Source organism: Osmia bicornis, chromosome 12 (assembly GCF_907164935.1).
Source record: "Osmia bicornis bicornis chromosome 12, iOsmBic2.1, whole genome shotgun sequence".
NCBI classification, from domain to species: Eukaryota; Metazoa; Arthropoda; class Insecta; order Hymenoptera; family Megachilidae; genus Osmia; species Osmia bicornis.
In genome coordinates, this window is record NC_060227.1 from 6114883 (window position 1) to 6132744 (window position 17862).

Below are 17862 nucleotides of genomic sequence, written 5' to 3' on the forward strand. Positions count from 1 at the left end.
CTTCTATTTTAATATTATTATTTCCCCATGAGTTAGATCTAAGGATTTTGAGGATTAGAATAACTTTAGAAACGAATTTTCGTTTCACGTTCTTTATTGGAAAAATTGAGTTGTTAGTATAGAGATTGTTTATGAATTTACAAGTTAGTACAAAAAATATATATTTTTCTTTTCTATAAATCTTTCTAATAAAGACTTTTTGCTTTATAAAATTTTTCATTTTTTCAATATATAACTTTCAGTGTTGATGATCAACAGTTATTTTTTTAACATAATTTGCATAATATCTCCAATCGCGCAACACAATCTTTAAATCTATACCCAGAATTTGTTTCCAATTTATATTCATTAAAAATTCATCAGAATTCCGTATTAATGTAGTAACGTCAAGTAAAAACTTAGTACTTGTCATTAATGTATTTGTAACGTTTAATTTTATCGTTTGTTCCGTACAATCGGTATTTTGGTTCCAATCTTGAGTATCCTGTAACCAGATCATAGCTGGATTTAGCCACCATTTCCAGCCTATATTTTCAATTTCTTTAGATTCGATATTTTCACTGTTTCGTTTAGTTTGATTGCAATTCAGTGTATTAGACATAAAATCGGCTGTAAAAACATTTTCTGGCAAAGTTTCAATAGCTATTTCTGTTACATCAATTACTGGGTTCAAATCTGTTTTTATAATGTCTGTAGAATTTGTTATTTGTTTGGGACTAAGCATTGTCCCTGGGAAGTAACTTGCAACTAAAGCAGAACCTAGAAGGGTGACTATTCCTGCAGTGTATGTTGCCAAACAAATAGATGATATATTTATCATAGCATGTGCCACTGTTATTAACTGCATTGAATTCATTAGACAGCTTAATTCTGTATATGAAAACCACCCTCTTTTCCTTGCTTCTTTATAAGCTATATCTTTTTCTAGCTTCTGCAACCTTTCCCAAAAGTCCTGATTATGAACAAAAATAGTCCAGTCCTAAATAGAAGGTTTCAATTATTAATGTACTATATTGTTAGCATATTACATAATGTACTTGATTTGCTTACAATAGCTTTAAGAAATTCTTTTTCTAACTGATTTATATATGATATACTTAAACCACCAGATTGTGCCCATTCTGTATTAAACACTTCATCTTCTTCTCCTTCATCATTCAAAAATTTACTAGCAACCATCTGTAGAACAAAGGAGATTGGTTTTAAGTAACAATATTTTTTGAAACAATGTAATTTTATATAACAGACAATATAGATGAAGTACCAAAGAAACAAGGAAGAGATCAGAAGGTGCTACCCTTTCAAGATATTCTGGATTACAGTCTTTTAATCTTTCTAAGTACAATAATGCCAAAACAAGGGAACATGGTGAAACACACGCATTTCTAGAAATTTTACTTGCTTCTTCCACATCTAATCTTTCAAGTGTATGACCACTCTTTACTTCAGTAAAGAATTCTGCTGCCAGTTCTAAGAATAAAGTTTAATTATATAATTCCCAATGCTGCAAAGCATTTAATTAATTGTACAATATTATTAATACAAAAAAATCTTCTCCAATCCATTCTTTTTTTAATTTTCTGTATCAAATAAATAAAACATATGATGCTGAAAAGATACATTTTATTCATAATTAAAAGTTTCTAAGATTATTTTGTTTCTATCATAAGATGAGACTATGTAATAATTTTTTATTTGAATGTAAAATATATAAATAAAAAATCTGGAATGTTTATACTAACCAGTAACAGGTAAACTGAGGCAATCAGTCCCTGGTAACTTTGAATAATAAAGCGACTTTGATATACGATTTAAGAACTCATCATGATTACCCACACTCTGCAAACAGACATATAAATGAAAGACCAAGTTTTTCGTTTATTTATTTCAATAAATAATTACTTTACCTTAAGTTTTGATGGGGTTTTTCTTTTTCTTGAAATGTTCGTCATGTTAAAATATTAATAAAAATAAAATAGTTCGGTTATATAATGTTATTATATATGTTCAAAAATAAAAAGGATGATTGATTTTCTTAATTTAAAAGTACCAAGCTCGAAATTATGATGTAAAAGACCTAATTTAGAGAAAAATGAGATAATTTATATTCATCGCACATGATGAACAAGGCTAAGTTATGGAAATCATTGGTACCACTACCAATGTCAATCAGCTGACCTGAAAAATATTAAGGTACTTGTTCATCGAATTAAATACATGTAACATTCTGTTTGTGTAAAAAAAGAATCTAATACAATGGAAAGCTATTGTTAATTCACTTTAATTATCTGAATTTAACGATTGTTCATCCTTATATTGTTGGTATAACTGCAAGCCGATGAACTCATAATTGAATTACTAAAATCGAACGAGTAGAATGTGTGAATCGAAAGCTTTAATTTAAATGTATAGAATACGCAAGGAATTAGTGTTTTCTTAAGTTACAAATGGAATAGTCGATTTTATATTCAATAAAGAGTATCATTGTACTTTGTCATTTAAACTCTGTAACTTATCTCGTAGGTGTGGTACGAATATATATACTTATTACTGATTCTCTTGTAGCTACTTTCATATACTAAATAGGTTATTTGACATATGTCAGATTTTGTATTACTGAATTAGTGACTAATTGGTAGAGTCAGTAAGAGAATAAAGCAAATGGAAATTGGTATCAAGCAATAATAAATAACGTGAAAATGTGGTGGTAGTGATGCGTTTAAAAGGGAAAAATAATACAAAATCATTTCATAGCGTCTATAAGGTGCTCTCGCGTATATGTCGTAAGTATTCATACATATATGAAATATTAATTGATAAAAGTATTCTAATTATTAATTTTTCTTTTTTAAGAGTTACTAAATAAATTAAAAAAGTGTGATAAAAAATTACACTCAATTTAAACTTACTGTAATATCTGTTACTACAGTATTCTCTTCTTTATATTTAATTCTTGATGACATAAATTTCTAATAAAGCTTAAAAAATAAAAATCTATTAACAAAAAATATAATTAATATGTATTATTTTTAGCTGTATAAGATTAAAAAATATCTTATTAAAATGTTCTAAATAAATATATGTGGCAAATGTTATTATTTATTCATTAGGAACTGCAGATAAAAGACAACTTGATGGTTTCATGGCGGATGGTGCAGTGCCACCAATAAAGAATGCCCATAACTGTAATAATATGGGTTTTGCAACGCAACCAGTAAAGCAAACGTCAGATGTTTCTAATATTGTCTATGCAGTGGGGCAATATGCCCCCAAAGTCTTGAGAAACTTAAATACTCAAAGATTAAAGAATCAATTTAGTGATGTTGGTTTGGTTGCTGGTGGTAGTGTCATTAGAGCACATAGATCAGTTTTAGCAGCAGGAAGCGCATACTTCAATGCTATGTTCACTGGTGGTCTTGTTGAAGAACAACAAGAATTGGTGGAAATACATTCGGTATCAGCTAACATTCTTTCCCTTCTGATCGATTTCATTTATACTGGGAATGTTGATATCACTCAGGACAATGTTCAAGAATTATTTGCAGCTGCTGATATGTTAGAATTAGATGAAGTAGTGTCTGGTTGCATTACTTACTTAAAACAGCAACTTCATTACTCCAATGCTCTTGGAATTTATAGGTGAGATCAGTAAGATTGAAGGAAAACATTATGTAAATTGTAGGTTCACTAAGTGTAATTACAATATTTTGTAGTATTATTCTCTGAAATTATTGTATTAAATAGATTTGCAGAAGCACATAACAGATTAGATCTTTTGGAAACTGCCCTACGCTTTATACAAGTCAATTTTCCTCAAGTATCACAGGAGGAAGAATTTTTGGATCTGCCGAAAGAACATCTTGTTCATTTTCTTAGTAGTGATTACATTCATATTGATACTGAATTTCAGGTATTAATTTAATTGATTGAGACTAGTGTAAGCATATCATTGTTTCTAATATTTTAAATAATATGTTAACAGGTCTTCCAAGCAGCATATAATTGGATTGTCCATGATATACCAACAAGAAGATGTTATGTATTTGAAATATTAAGTCATATTCGTTTACGGCTGTGTTCATTAGCGAGATTGGAAGGGGTTATTTTGGAATGTAAAGACGCCAGTTTGATTGTTGCATTGAGATCTATACAAAAGGATTTAATATCAAATAAAGGATGTCTTGTGCCTCTTCACGCACAACCTAGACTTTGCGCTAAAAAGAATATTTTAGTAATTGGTGGATCGAGACGCGAACATTCAGGAGACTGTTGGGGTAGAGCTTGTGAAAGTACTTATGAAACGATTGAAAAATATGACATATTCACAGGGTACAATTTCCTATTAATCCTTATAAAGATCATTAGATCATTTTCATTAATGGAGTTAATTATTTTTGTAGCGAATGGAGTGAAGTAGCGCCGATAGGTATAGGGCGAATACTACCGGGAGTGGCATTGTTAAACGGCAAAGTATATGTCGTTGGCGGGGAATTGGAATCGTGTATTATTGCCAATTGCGAATGTTATGATCCACGTGATAACAAGTGGACTTCTATTGCCTGCATGGAAGAACCCAGATGTGAATTTGGACTTTGTGCCTTGGATAATAGTTTATATGCATTTGGTGGTTGGGTAGGCGAAGATATTGGTGGGTCAATAGAAATATACGATCCAATAACTAATTCTTGGACGCTTGATGGACATCTTCCCGAACCTCGATTCAGTATGGGAGTAGTTGCTTACGAGGGTAAATTAATTTAGTAGAATAGTACAATTTTTAAGTGTTATTAATTTAATAACATCTTGTTTACGAAAATACTGAGTTGATAATACCTTGTTTAGGTTTAATATATATAGTGGGTGGTTGCACCCATAACAGTAGGCACCGTCAAGATGTAATAAGTTATAATCCTATAACGAGGGAATGGATTTATTTAGCTCCAATGCTTACACCACGTTCACAAATGGGAATTACAATTCTTGACGGATATCTTTATGTTGTTGGTGGTACTAATAGAAATCAAGAGGTTTTAACATCTGTTGAACGTTATTCTTTTGAAAAGGTGACTTGACTACTAATACGTTCTAATTTTCTTCAGGTTCTTTGTATTTTTAAGGTTTTATATTTCAGAATAAATGGAGCACTGTTGCACCTATGAATATGGGCAGATCATATCCTGCAGTTGCAGCAGCCGATAGTCGACTTTACATTATAGGAGGTGATCTGACTCAGGAAATTAATTTTTATCGAAGGCAAATCACAATTTCTACCGTTGAATGTTACGATCCGCATTCAAATAAATGGCACGAATGTGCTTCGTTACCGACAAGTAGGGGTGAGGCAGCGGCAATTGTTGCACCTTTTTGATTGAAATTTCCTTTCAGCATTTAAAAACTTATATAAGTTGAACACGATTTACATCACTTTTGAATTTATTTCAAACGTTTTTTAACATAAACGCGATATCTATTGAGAAACTTACATTTATTGACTATTTTATGTTATTATGCAATCATGAGCAAACATATGTAACTCTTTTTTTCTAACAAGCATAAGATGCAACAGGATTTGAGAGACAAGAGAAATGTTCCATTATAAGAGTAGTACAGTGTTATTTTCTATACCCACAATACTAAATTACGTATACTGATTTTCAACAGAAATTTATTACATATATTTACTAATGAAAGTAGCAAAACTGACTTCCATACAGTTTACAAAACTTTTTAGTATAAATGATTTGATTAGTTGTAGAAATGACTGACAGCCTTCATATTCTATAGTCATTTACCAAAGTTATTGAAAAAAACAAAATATGATATTCTATCGTAAATCTTATTACACTACAACGAGAGAGATAAGGAGAAATAATATTTCGGCATATTATGGATGAATCGACATGTCTTAATGTAAAAGAGTGAAAGTGAGATTTATCTAGTTTTCATTGTGAATTGTATGCTACAATTATGCGTGCTTGTGATATTTATACATCTTTTTCTTTTTAAATTAACTTTTGCGATAGCTGTGTACGTATATTTCGTTACTTATTAAGTTTTCCCGGTGTAAGGAGTAACATACTTAACACTACAATTATATATTATTACTTTAACCAATTTTTTAAAAACTCTATAAAGATATTTTACAAGTCATACTTTAATAGAATCACGTATAGTATTTGTAAGTTTATGGAATCGAATTTTATGTTGACAGATTTCGTAGAAAAACTTTATTATGGTTAAATGTGTGTTTGGTGCTATGGTGGAATTAAAAACTCATTTTTATATACCGTAATTTTCGTAATTGAATCTGATTTTAAAAATTCTAAAATAAAAGAAAAAAATAATAAATAAATGAAAACTACATTTGAAGAATATAAGAATAACATCTTTATCATATTATACGTATATTGTTCTTGCAGATTCATAATCATTAATAAGTACTTAGCTTGAAAATAATTTTTATAATGTGTATATATATACATATTATATCAATGTGATTCTATAATCAGCTGTTCTTTACGTTTTCTTATCATACCAAGTTTTACTATATCAAGTACCAATTTTGTGTACTTCTTATACCAAAGGTTTTTCAAACAAATGGTTTATATAAAAACGATACTGAAATAGCTAATATAAAAAGAATAATAACACTAACCTGTATTATTTTAATTACCAGATTTTTTATTGTCTTTAGAGCCATTTTGTCATTTTTGTTACACGCATTGCAAATGAAGATAATGACATTTTAAACAATAGTATTTGTTAAGAATATTTTAAAGCGTCTTCTATATTAGTTATATATACTTCGTTATTTCGAAATATATTTCAATATCTCTTTAACATTTTGAATGTTTCACAAATCATAATTTGTGTTTGGATATCTTTTTAATTATGTATTAGTATATTATAATATTTTGCGGATATGTACGTATACAAAAGTGCTATTAAGTAAAAGGCCTTCATATATAATTAAAATATGTTGAGGATATAAAGAGCTTAGTGTTGAAATTTTGCTTGGTTTCTAATTTGAAAGTAGGAGCAGTAATATTCTGTATAACGTATCTATTAGAATCGAAACTAATGGAATTGTGTTGAAATCATAAATAATCGAGGAATGTCGTAAATATAATGATATTACGTGCGTTTATATCTTTACGCATATATGCTTTATGCCAAAGTAAACAAGAATATATTTGGGAGAGATAAACATTTCACATGCAATTTTGATACAAAAATTCTTCTGATCAAGAAGTATATTTCATAGCAAGAGATTATAGAAAGCAAATATTGACTGTATTCTCCAATAATACTTCAAAAGTTGTAATATCCGTACACAAGTTCAATATGTGGACATTTTCCACAATATACACTATAAAATATCCAATTCTCTTACAAAATTATAAATAAATATTTAAACATATATTGTTACTAGTTTTATTTATTTAACAGTAAAAAATGTTAAATAATTCTTGATCAATGTTTTGTTTGTAATATTGCTTTTATGAAAGATAGACTTTTTTTATTTCTGTTATTAGCTGTGTTAACAGTCTGAATTGAATAAAACCTATTTTGCATAAAACTGATATTACTGAATAACTTATAAAAATTTAAGGGTACAACTAAGTGAATATTAAAAATGTAATAAATTTAATATTGCTTATGATACGAAACTTTTTATTTGTAATAAGGACTGACATATATTTCTTTTTAAGTAAGTCTAGAATGAATTTCTAATAAAAAAGAATCTATGTATAATTTGTTAAAAGAAGTCCAGGAAATAAATACTTTCAAAGTTCACCGTAATGTCTACCTTATATGTCACATAACAGACAGCTATTTAGTATGACTATTTATAAACAATAAGCCAATGACACTTACTTTTACGAAGATCATATAAACGTATGATACACGAATTTTGCATATATCGGGTTCTATTATAAAACATAGTCCAATTCATATCTAATATATTGATTCTTTGGATCATTCATAATTCGAGGATAGCCAGCTACAAGAGCATCCTGTCCACCTATGTAAAGAGAATTATAAATTTTCCAATATACATCTCGTACTTTTCGTGCCGGATGGAATAATCCCTATAAATTAAAAAAATATAATCATTAAACGGTGTTCCAATTCTTGAAACATTATTCCTAGAAAACGAAAATATTTATTAGTAATAAATGATTTAGTTGTATACCTGTAAAGTATATTGCAATATTTTGATTGGTCCAAGAGCGACGCGTAAACCATCCACAGCATCCATAAACGCTTGTACCAAATGCGGTGAAGTTTCAAAAACATTTGGCCATACATGGTTCAATAAATGTATTAACGCATCTTCACATCCGAACCCATAAACTCCTAATGCCATATGTTTAATGGCAGCGCATGCAGTTTGTCTATGAACTAAATCCCTATAACAACAAATTAATCATAACTTGTAATATTACATAAAAGAAATTTCATTTTTATATAGTATACAAATCCTTACCTATCCATGAGTGCATCTTCTAATAATGGACTCACAGCATAAATGTAATCTTTTCCCATTTCACCAATATATTCAAATAAAAATGATAGAGATTTTAATACACCATTTTGTACGTTTAATTCCGGTACTCTGTATTCATTCATTAACGCAGGGAGTACCGTAAATGGACTACAGGTTTCAGCTACGATAGCAATAGCTACCGTGGTACAAACACGATTTTGTCGTTCTTGTACTTTCAAGTTATTCAGGAGTGTTGCTAACACATCGTGAGGTCTAAAAAAATTCATTAAAACATGTTGGAAAACATTAAAACATAAAACGCAATAAAATCTTTGAATATTAATTTATAATTACCCTATCGCTTTTGCAATGTAACCGAATGTGTTTACTGTAGCTCTTCTAATTGCCTTTTTGTGAGCTTTTAACAATTCCAAAAGTTCAAAACATATTCTCATCCATTCCCTGGCAGACACATATTCAGGTCCTCTATCTGCGATTCTACCTACGAGATCGATGCAATTTTCTTGTACCTACGCAACAAAAATTTCATAATAAGGTAATGTATTTTTAATAGTTTTAAATATGGAAATATGTGTATGCTAACTTTTTCATGTCTGTTTTTCAATATAGGAGTAAGTCGCGGTAGTAAGTCTTTAATTGGTGGAGTCATTTTCGTCATTCCTATGACGTTAACGATGGCTTTCAATGCGCCTAAGATGCTACCTAATACTTCAGGATATTCTTCACCTAAATATTCATAAAGAACAACACCTAGATGGCCCATTAGTTTTTCCTCTTGACATGTTTTCATAACAACAGCAATTCGTGATATCAAATCAGCAGCTTGTTGCCTCACTTTCGCAGATTTATTATTTAATCTCCACAATATTGTACCACAGATTTGTGGAAGATACGCCTTTACTCGTTTTCCTAATGTATTCACAATTGTACCAAAACCATTCAACATTACAACATCCTGCAACAATTAATATGTTCATTAGAATAAATCTGCAGATTCAATTAGTATACAATTAGGAATATTACTTACTTCTGTTGTCTGTTCCTGGAAAGCGTATAAAATACCGTCTATAAGCTGTTCTTCTAAACGAGAGTCAACATCAGCGGCTCCTAAGTTACCCATTATTTTCTCAATAGTTTCCATAACCATTTTCCTGTACTGTTCATTTTCATCTTTCAAATCATCTACTACACGATTTATAATTTCTGATGCACCAACTTTGTTCGCTATTTCTACGGTTGTATCGACGAGCTAAAAAATTAAAATTTGTAAGTTGATCTACAATATTAATATATCTATAGAATAAGATACATACTTGTCTGTAATTTCTACGATCTAAAGCCATTCGATGATTCCAGAAGTGCTTAAAGAAATGTGGAAGAATTTCGTCTTTAATATATTGTGCCTCTACACCATCTGTTCCACAACATTGTTTCACCACCTATTCACAATATACATGTAAGTTTCACATTCAATAAAATTTATATTAATACCGGGGTTTACCTTTAACACGATCTTTTTCATTTCTTCATCAGGAGACTGGAATTCACGTATGAGAATCAGCATCACTTCACGGGTATAGTAATTTGCATATTCAGCGTCCATAAGTGGAATTAAATAACCAATAGCTTTCAAGAATGCAGCAAGACCTTTTCCTCTGTGCGTACGGATACCTTTCCAAAGTGGTTTCAAAACAGAGTCAAAACTTTCAATACCGTAAGGTGTTGCTGCTTCAGCCAAAGCAGCGATTGCTAAAGCGGTAATGGTACGTACTTTCTGTTGCTCGTCAACCAGACCTGTAAGGTAATTAACGTTGTACATTTATTTCTTAAAGTATTTATTTATTTTTTATATTACAAATCAATTTGTAATTACCATGTTCAATAATTTCAACTAAACTCTTCAAGTGTGGTAATATAGCACACCCCATAAGAATGGCAATTTGTTGTACAATTTTGATACCCGTGTGACGAGCCTGCCACGACTTTTTACTACGACAAACGGCTTTCAAAAACGGAAGTAGAGAAGGAATTCCTAAAGCTGAAGCAACTACAGCAAACGCTCTTGCTGTTGTATTTCGCACGTATTCATCGATGTTATCGATATCTGGTCTCATCGTGGAGATCATTGTCGCCAAACCTGCTGCTTTTGCTAAATTGGAAATGATTTCTCTACCCTCTACACGAGCATAATAATCTTCGTCAATGAGTAGAGGTTCAATGACGACTAGAATCTAAACATAAATTGTATTATTTATTAATATTGGAAAATGATAGTTAAAATATTATAAAATAATTTGTATACTTACTTTATGTACATAAGGTCTCACCAAATCATCTAATTTATAAAGAATACGATCGATAACTTTCACTAGAAGATGACGTTCTTGATCCTCCAACGTGGGGGACATAAGTAGAGGAAGTATCTGATTGAACAAAGGACCCGCACCAAATTCTCTTGCCTTGTCCGTGATTTGTCTTAAAGCAGCCTTCCTCATCGGCGGTGTACCATTTTTAATTTTTAATAACAATTTCATAATCTTCCTCTCTTTTTGTTCTTCAGGACTGAGTGTCTCTTCATCAACATCGACCAATAATTTATCAAAATATTGTGCGTCTTCTGGTTTCATAAAAGGTAAGTTTCCTTTTGGTTGGTTATCTACGAATTTTGCAGTTTTGTCCTCGGTTTGGATGAAAAATCCTTGCGGAGTTCCCGCAATCGGCGTTGGCGTGGCGGTGAGTTTTCTTGCGGGTGTACGAATTGGAATATAACCGGCAGGAGGTTGTAGAACTTTGTATCCAGGAGGGAACAGAGCATCTAATTCGTCATCTGAAAGTGGTCTATTCCTCTCGTCTATTTCTCTTTCCCAACGATATGCTTGAAGCTGTTCAGGCGTCATCGACATTAAATGCCCTGGTGTTGGGGTAGCCAATCCCATAGCTTTAGGTCCGGTCGGCGTTACTCCGCTAGGTGTTAAAATAGAAGTTTGATGCGGTGTTGTAAGAGGAGTTGCTGGCGTCTGTGGGGTCATAGAACCAGGTGTCTGATTCGAAGGTGTTTCGTCCCATCGACTTCGACGCTTACTAGCAGAAGGTGTTGGTGTTTCTTGAATCAAGTCCCCCGCAACACGATCTGTCCTTGGAGTCTCTGCCCAGCCACTACTGTGACCAGGTGTTTCTATTGTTCGTAAAATACGAACATTAATTATTATATCAAAAACTTATTATTAACTTATCTTGAAATCGTGTAAACATACCACGTTCAGTTTTCGGTGTCTCATCCCACCGATTCCTACGACTTGAAACGGTTTTTTCATGGGAGGGAGTTTCTCTACCAGGAGTAGCTGCACCAGGTGTTGCATGCCCCGGAGTAGCATCCCACATCCTTGTACTTACACCTGGCGTTGCACCAGGAGTTTCTCCACCTTTACCATGCCCGGGTGTTTCGTCCCATCTGATGGCAGCTGGTGTTACCTGATAATATTTTAAACATAAAACTCTGTTATATCTTTTCAGATACACAAATATTTTCAAATATATATATATATATATATTTATTTTTTCATTTACATCTGCATTGTCCCAAGATGTTGGTGCTATAGTGGTACCAGTTGGTTTCTTAGGTGTTGGAGCATCATCTGTTTGATCCCAACGACCCCTTTTCTTAGGTGCTGGCTTAGGTTCACCATTTGCTTTTAAAGTTCCTTCTTTGGCTTTTTCTGCTAGTTTTTTTCGTAACTGTGAAGGAACAAAGATTTATTATTTACATATAAAGAAGTAAGAGAAAATTAGAATTCACGTACTTCAGTTTCTTCTCCTTTTAATAACTGTTCTCGCATAATCTCAGTATACGTCCTAGAACCGATGTCTGGCGTCTTACCACCTGTAATCAGGAATCAAACGTCACGCAAAGCGCAACCATTAGACATTTGATCAAAGAATGCTTAAACTTTCAAAAACTTCTGAACATACCTAGTCATTTTATTATAATAATTATTGTTAAATTGCCCTTAGAATATTTTAGTATATTCTAAGTAAACTACTGAATTCACTCTCATTTCCACGTTGCATATATCATCAAATTAAATGATAACAAGTTTTACGAAGGTAATGTAAATCATAAGTAACAGAATATATATTATTTACACAACGAATTTTAGAGAGCTGCAACAGTAGATGGCATATAGCATACGTACGTGAAAATTTGGTGCCATAGGGAGCACTGTCCTGCTCAAGTCTTCCACATCGAAAAATACTTTAGCCATCTAAAAATCAACTCATTCTCGTTATTAATAATATTTGCACACCAACCACTCATTCTAGTTTTCAATATTTACGTTCTCACGAAAAATGTATGATACAATGGGAATTTGGTGACATAGACGTGTTAGTATAATTAAAAGATTAAACAGACAATTTCTTTTAACACCCGGGAAAATGTGTGAAATAATAATTCAATATGAAAATATCTCATTGTATCATTTATAGGATGTGACTGTAATGCTGTGACAATTCAATCTCGCTTAACCTTCGACATAGTATCCTCGGTAAGCAGATGATTCCAAACGTGCAGACCGTCACTAAGATTGGAAAAAAATGTATACATTAGTATGTATTTGAAAGAATCACATTCACTCTCTTCATTCAACCCAGTTCTTATCTATTTCACAATGCTTCCACTATCTGAGCATGAAAAAATATTAAAACTATTAACTACTAACAACTGAGGTAGTATAAAAAAGAGGATATTTATATTATACTTCAAATAAAAATAATAAATTTCCATTGAAACTGAATCCTTCATACGAGTTTTTCTAAGAGTTCGAATCATTTTGTTTGGGTCTCAGTTATTGTAGTTAGCAATACTACAGCAACCGAATTGCATTAATTAATAAATACTTATTCAGAATTAAGTTTCCAAGTTAAAATGTGTAAATATTAAAAGTACTTTTGTTTGCTGTAGTATTCACATACTTAATATTTTTATTTATACATACATATAATTTCATCAAAGTAGCAGATAATTTTGCATGACTCAGTGTTGAAATCCTAATGTTATAACACATTCAGTTAAATGTAAAAGATACAATGCATAATACATGAATTAATGTATATCGGAAATAATTTAAAACAAAGTTCTTATAGATCATTTAAAAAATGAGAAAAATCATGATCTGATTAATTACTTATGAAGTTAAATAATTTATTAATCATATAATCGTAAATTGTATTTTTTCATTCTACAAAAAAATTTTTAAAATGGTTAATAAAAAATAATCCAAAGCTTTGGTCTTTAACTATTAAAGTTTTCTATCATTCTTAGCTTTATATCTCTATATAACTTGATACGAAAAAGTCAACTTAATTAATTTCTTCGATCTTAATAATTTCCATATTATTACTTCTAATCTTTCATATTAGTAAAAAGCAAAGTTCGGTTACATCGAAATTAAGTTGATTTCTTCTTTATAATTTTGCAAAGTAAGTATTTAATGTGGGTTTATTTCCTTACAAACTGCAGTGATGAAAGCTTTATTGTGCATATATTTTGTTGCAATATAATTGGTAAGTAATTATATACAACATTCGATTTCAATAAATCTTGTAAAATATTTTAATACAAGCTTGAAAAAATTGCTATCTATATATAAAGGAAACTTTCATAGAATAAAAAAACAAGAATGTGTGGCTATTATACTCTATTACATTGCTCCAAAATATGAACAAGAATAATAATACATAAACACACTTAATATTTAATTACCTGTTTTATTTTCATATTGTTTAAGATTAAAGAAAAAAATACCAACCTTCTGCAAAAGGATCGACACGCTCAGGTGATATAATCATCCGGCGCCTCTTTTGTCTGTATTCATCTTCTCTATCTGCTATCGTCGGACGTCGTCTATCTGCGAATGGATCGTAATCCTTTTCGCTCTAAACAATACAAACATTAAATATTATAAATGTTAATATTCTACTATCATAAACACTGCTACTAGTAATACACATATATATATATTTTAATGTTTCACCTGTGCAACATCATTAAGTAACGCAGCTGGTGCATTGTAACCTGGTCTTTTGTTAGTACTAAAAGTAGTTGGTTCATAATCTTCATCCTGAAAAAGAATAATACGTTAATGGTTGTGTTAATAAACCAAAATAAAATACAAAGCTATGAAGATAAAAGTTACCTCAATTTCATCATTGGCTGCAATTGAAGTGACATAGCCTTCATATTTGTTATTACTTCCATCATAAATATCTTGGTCATAAAAACCAGTTTTTCCTAGCCCCACTTGTTCTTTCTCTGTGGCTGCATTTTGAATTTCCTTTTTCTTTGATTGAATTTCTCGAATTTGTGCTTCAATATCTAAAATTTAACATGAATTTAATACTAATAGCAGTATTAATAGTTATCATTTGCTACATGTTAATATAAGCAACGATGTGCAAGTGGTTAACTAATGAAACATTTGATCACTGGAGCATTTTCCATTCCAGTAACCAACATTTTATATAAAAGCATTTAAAAACAAAGTAAGTACATTACATTAATTAGACAAATAGTTGTGGTTATTAGTAATATTGCTTCAGTATTCAAAGAATTGTACAACAACAAACCTTCATGCGTTCTTGGAATGGAATCCATCGTGCAGCGCTGAAATCTGACAATATGTTTTTCTTAAAAACTCTGTCAGAATTACACTTAGCCTTATTGCTAATATTTAAGGAGCAGAATTATTTCTGCACGGTCACATAAGCGTTGCTTCTACACGTAAACATTAACATTCGATTAAACGTTTAAAAGTTACACCACAAGACCAAACTCGTTTATTACCAATTTTTCCATTGGTAATGATACAAGATGGTAAACTACAAGCTCTTCTTCTAAACCTAAAGGTAAGTTTGCAATTACGGAGTTGTTGAGCACGGCCTGCAGGCTGGAGATACTTAATTATCGAATTTATAAAAAATTAAAATAAAATGAATGGAAGTTGATAATCATTCGCTGTGATTACAGTATATTGCAATAATGTATTATGATGTGTTCATTTAAATAATTTATTAATCAGCGCCATCTAGCGGATGGGACCGGAACTAACTTTTTCTAATAGGAGAGCAGGAAGCAATGGAGGTATGCCAAGAGGTATACTTTGCACGTGCAGGGAAAAATTATTAATAACTCATTTTCTAGGAATAATTTATGAACTTTTACGATTGATTCTTAAACTACATGCTTGTAGCTACTTTCACATATAGGTTTTGTGAACATTCTGCTGGTAAATAATTAATTATGGGTAATTATAGGAACGCCGGCACCAGCCTGCGAAAACGCTTACTCCAAAATTTGTTAATAACTAATTATTCTGAAGCAAATTGTTGGCAAAAGCTAATGCAGAACGTAGCTACAGCATCAGGCTTCATTCTTCGATCAATAAAGAATACAAATTAGTCATGGGAGATGAGAAAATGAATAATGATCTCTGCCACACGCTGCTTTTAATCGCGTGATTACCATTAAAATGCTAATAAATAATTAATTAACAATAGAATGCTTATAAAACGTATACTAGAAAATAGCTACTACCCTATTTTTTATTCTTTAATCGCTAAAGTACGGAAATTGATCACCGGAAAGCAGAAAACTATGAAAATTCCTTACCATAGGCAAGCGCGCATCGAGCGGTCAATCTTAAAATTGTTATAATTAATTAATTACTAGTAGGATCTTTACAAAACTTATATGTGAAAGTAGCTGCAAGCTTGTACTTGAAGAATCAATCATAAAAGTTCATAAATTGTTCCTAGAAAATAAGTTATTAATGATTTTTCCCTGTACCTGCATAGTATACCTCTTGGTATACCTCCATGCTCTTTCTGCGCTCCCATTAAAAATAGTCGGTTCCGCCCCATCCGCATGATGGCGCTGTCGGCTTTTAAAATCGATAATGGACGAAAAAATCATTATTAACTTATTTTCTAGAAATAATTTGTGAACTTTTATGATTGATTCTTAATTTACATACTTGTAGCGACTTTCTAATATAGGTTTTGTAAGAATCCAGCCACTAATTAATGAATTATGAACACTTATATGGGCGGTAGCTCGAATCTACGAGAATGACCACTCTAAAAATTGCTATTAATTAATTAATTACTTTCAGGAGGAAGCTAAAACCTATACTAGAAGAAAGCTACAGTGCTATTCTTTATTTTTTAATCGCTAAAGTACGGAAATTGATCACCGGAAAGCAGAAAACTATGAAAGTTCCCAACCATGGGTAAGCGCGCATCGAGCGGTCGATCTTAAAATTGATATAATTAATTAATTACTAGTAGGATCTTTACAAAACTTATATGTGAATGTAGATGCAAGCTTGTACTTTAAGAATCAATTATAAAAGTTCATAAATTGTTCCTAGAAAATAAGTTATTAATGATTTTTCCCTGTACGTGCATAGTATCTCCCTTGGCATACCTCCTTACTCTTTCTGCTCTCCTATTAGAAATAGTTAGTTCCGATCCCATCCGCTAGATGGCGCTGTTCCGATTTTTTTATTAGCGCGGAATTCAATTGAGCGAAAAGTTAACCAAATATAGTAATGTTTCAAATATTTATTGTAAATAAATATATATTTATTATTTCTTTTGCACAAATTTAATTAGAAGTAAAATATCAATTGAAAATTAAATTATTTTAGCAAAGTATTTGACTAATTAGAAGTCTTGCGATCTTCAAATCATTATTTTATAATATTACTTACTTGTAGCTATTGCTCCGTTGATAAATTATACTCCATGTATCTGTAATTTTAATTAGTAATTTCATCAACAATTATAAACATTAACCATGTTAATTTTGCTTAGAAGTTTTCCAGTTGGAACTGATACGACATAAAAATAGAAAATCAATAGAATAACAAATCTCCACGATAATCAGTGATCGATCAGGATTTGTTTTTACTGGAAACAGCTTGCACTGAACGCATTAGAGATTATCAACATAAATTTCAATCATTTCAGTAACATTAACGAGATAAGAGAACTCGGAGCCATCAGTTTGACAACAACTCGAAAGCAGTTCTATTTAATTTCGAAGAACAGAGCGGTAAATAGTAGAAAAGCTGTGAAATATCAGTGCGTCGACATAATAGGTCACATGCCACGGGGCAAAAGGCGCGATCCGCCGTTTCAAGAACCGAGGAAGTTTCAAGAGATAAGGAAGTCGTGGTGGTCGACGGCGTCAGCGTTGAAGGACGGCTGATATCTTATGCTCGTCATACAAAGACGCTCTTTTCTTTTTCTTACAATTAGTTTCGTCTCATCAAATCTCCTCCCCCTCCAAT

The 17862-nt window shown here is 31.3% G+C and overlaps 3 protein-coding genes and 1 long non-coding RNA gene across 6 annotated transcripts; 1 reads left to right on the forward strand and 3 right to left on the reverse strand.

Moving 5' to 3' along the window:
- Positions 1-76: 76 nt before the first annotated feature.
- LOC114871715 (protein CNPPD1) lies at positions 77-1952 on the reverse strand. The gene is made up of 5 exons (XM_029177947.2): positions 1908-1952; positions 1743-1839; positions 1265-1470; positions 1051-1179; positions 77-979 (listed from the first exon to the last, which is right to left on the reverse strand). The coding sequence occupies exons 1-5, from the start codon at positions 1950-1952 to the stop codon at positions 239-241; spliced, it is 1218 nt and encodes a 405-aa protein (XP_029033780.2). The 3' UTR covers positions 77-238.
- Positions 1953-2050: 98 nt separating this feature from the next.
- LOC114871723 lies at positions 2051-2572 on the reverse strand. Its single transcript, XR_003788636.2, has 2 exons — positions 2256-2572; positions 2051-2178 (listed from the first exon to the last, which is right to left on the reverse strand). It is a non-coding gene; the product is annotated as an uncharacterized LOC114871723 (long non-coding RNA).
- On the forward strand, positions 2201-7420 carry LOC114871713 (actin-binding protein IPP-like). Of its 2 annotated transcripts, none has more exons than XM_029177943.2 (8): positions 2201-2322; positions 2566-2783; positions 3111-3639; positions 3745-3910; positions 3983-4329; positions 4401-4747; positions 4843-5063; positions 5132-7420. In XM_029177943.2, exons 2-8 carry the CDS (start codon positions 2714-2716, stop codon positions 5366-5368), a joined length of 1917 nt encoding a protein of 638 aa, XP_029033776.1. In that variant the 5' UTR covers positions 2201-2322; positions 2566-2713; the 3' UTR covers positions 5369-7420. The 2 variants fall into 2 exon arrangements, with proteins under 2 accessions (XP_029033776.1, XP_029033777.1); XM_029177944.2 differs by having other exon boundaries at positions 2201-2318.
- Positions 7421-7727: 307 nt separating this feature from the next.
- LOC114871708 (splicing factor 3B subunit 1) lies at positions 7728-15383 on the reverse strand. 2 transcript variants are annotated; one of them, XM_029177935.2, is made up of 17 exons: positions 15137-15383; positions 14707-14885; positions 14545-14631; positions 14320-14446; positions 12313-12392; positions 12080-12247; positions 11767-11983; positions 10819-11687; positions 10386-10743; positions 10014-10306; positions 9826-9951; positions 9540-9761; positions 9096-9467; positions 8846-9021; positions 8492-8764; positions 8198-8414; positions 7728-8093 (listed from the first exon to the last, which is right to left on the reverse strand). In XM_029177935.2, exons 1-17 carry the CDS (start codon positions 15162-15164, stop codon positions 7935-7937), a joined length of 3951 nt encoding a protein of 1316 aa, XP_029033768.1. In that variant the 5' UTR covers positions 15165-15383; the 3' UTR covers positions 7728-7934. The 2 variants fall into 2 exon arrangements, with proteins under 2 accessions (XP_029033768.1, XP_029033769.1); XM_029177936.2 differs by lacking the exons at positions 14320-14446; positions 14545-14631; positions 14707-14885; positions 15137-15383 and adding an exon at positions 12706-12984.
- Positions 15384-17862: the final 2479 nt, after the last annotated feature.

Bases quoted from the DNA above. Each gene is read 5' to 3' on its own strand.
- LOC114871713 (XM_029177943.2), top strand. From the start codon at position 2,714: ATGCGTTTAAAAGGGAAAAATAATACAAAATCATTTCATAGCGTCTAT. The intron at 4,748-4,842 runs GTAAATTAATTT...TACCTTGTTTAG, and splicing joins GGGAGTAGTTGCTTACGAGG to GTTTAATATATATAGTGGGT. The intron at 5,064-5,131 runs GTGACTTGACTA...TTTATATTTCAG, and splicing joins AACGTTATTCTTTTGAAAAG to AATAAATGGAGCACTGTTGC.
- LOC114871708 (XM_029177935.2), bottom strand. From the start codon at position 15,164: ATGGATTCCATTCCAAGAACGCATGAAG. The intron at 11,688-11,766 runs GTATGTTTACAC...TACGAACAATAG, and splicing joins GACACCGAAAACTGAACGTG to AAACACCTGGTCACAGTAGT. The intron at 9,468-9,539 runs GTAAGTAATATT...TAATTGTTGCAG, and splicing joins TCCAGGAACAGACAACAGAA to GATGTTGTAATGTTGAATGG.
- LOC114871715 (XM_029177947.2), bottom strand. From the start codon at position 1,952: ATGACGAACATTTCAAGAAAAAGAAAAACCCCATCAAAACTTAAG. The intron at 1,180-1,264 runs GTACTTCATCTA...TTTGTTCTACAG, and splicing joins ATCTCTTCCTTGTTTCTTTG to ATGGTTGCTAGTAAATTTTT. The intron at 980-1,050 runs GTAAGCAAATCA...CCTTCTATTTAG, and splicing joins AAGAATTTCTTAAAGCTATT to GACTGGACTATTTTTGTTCA.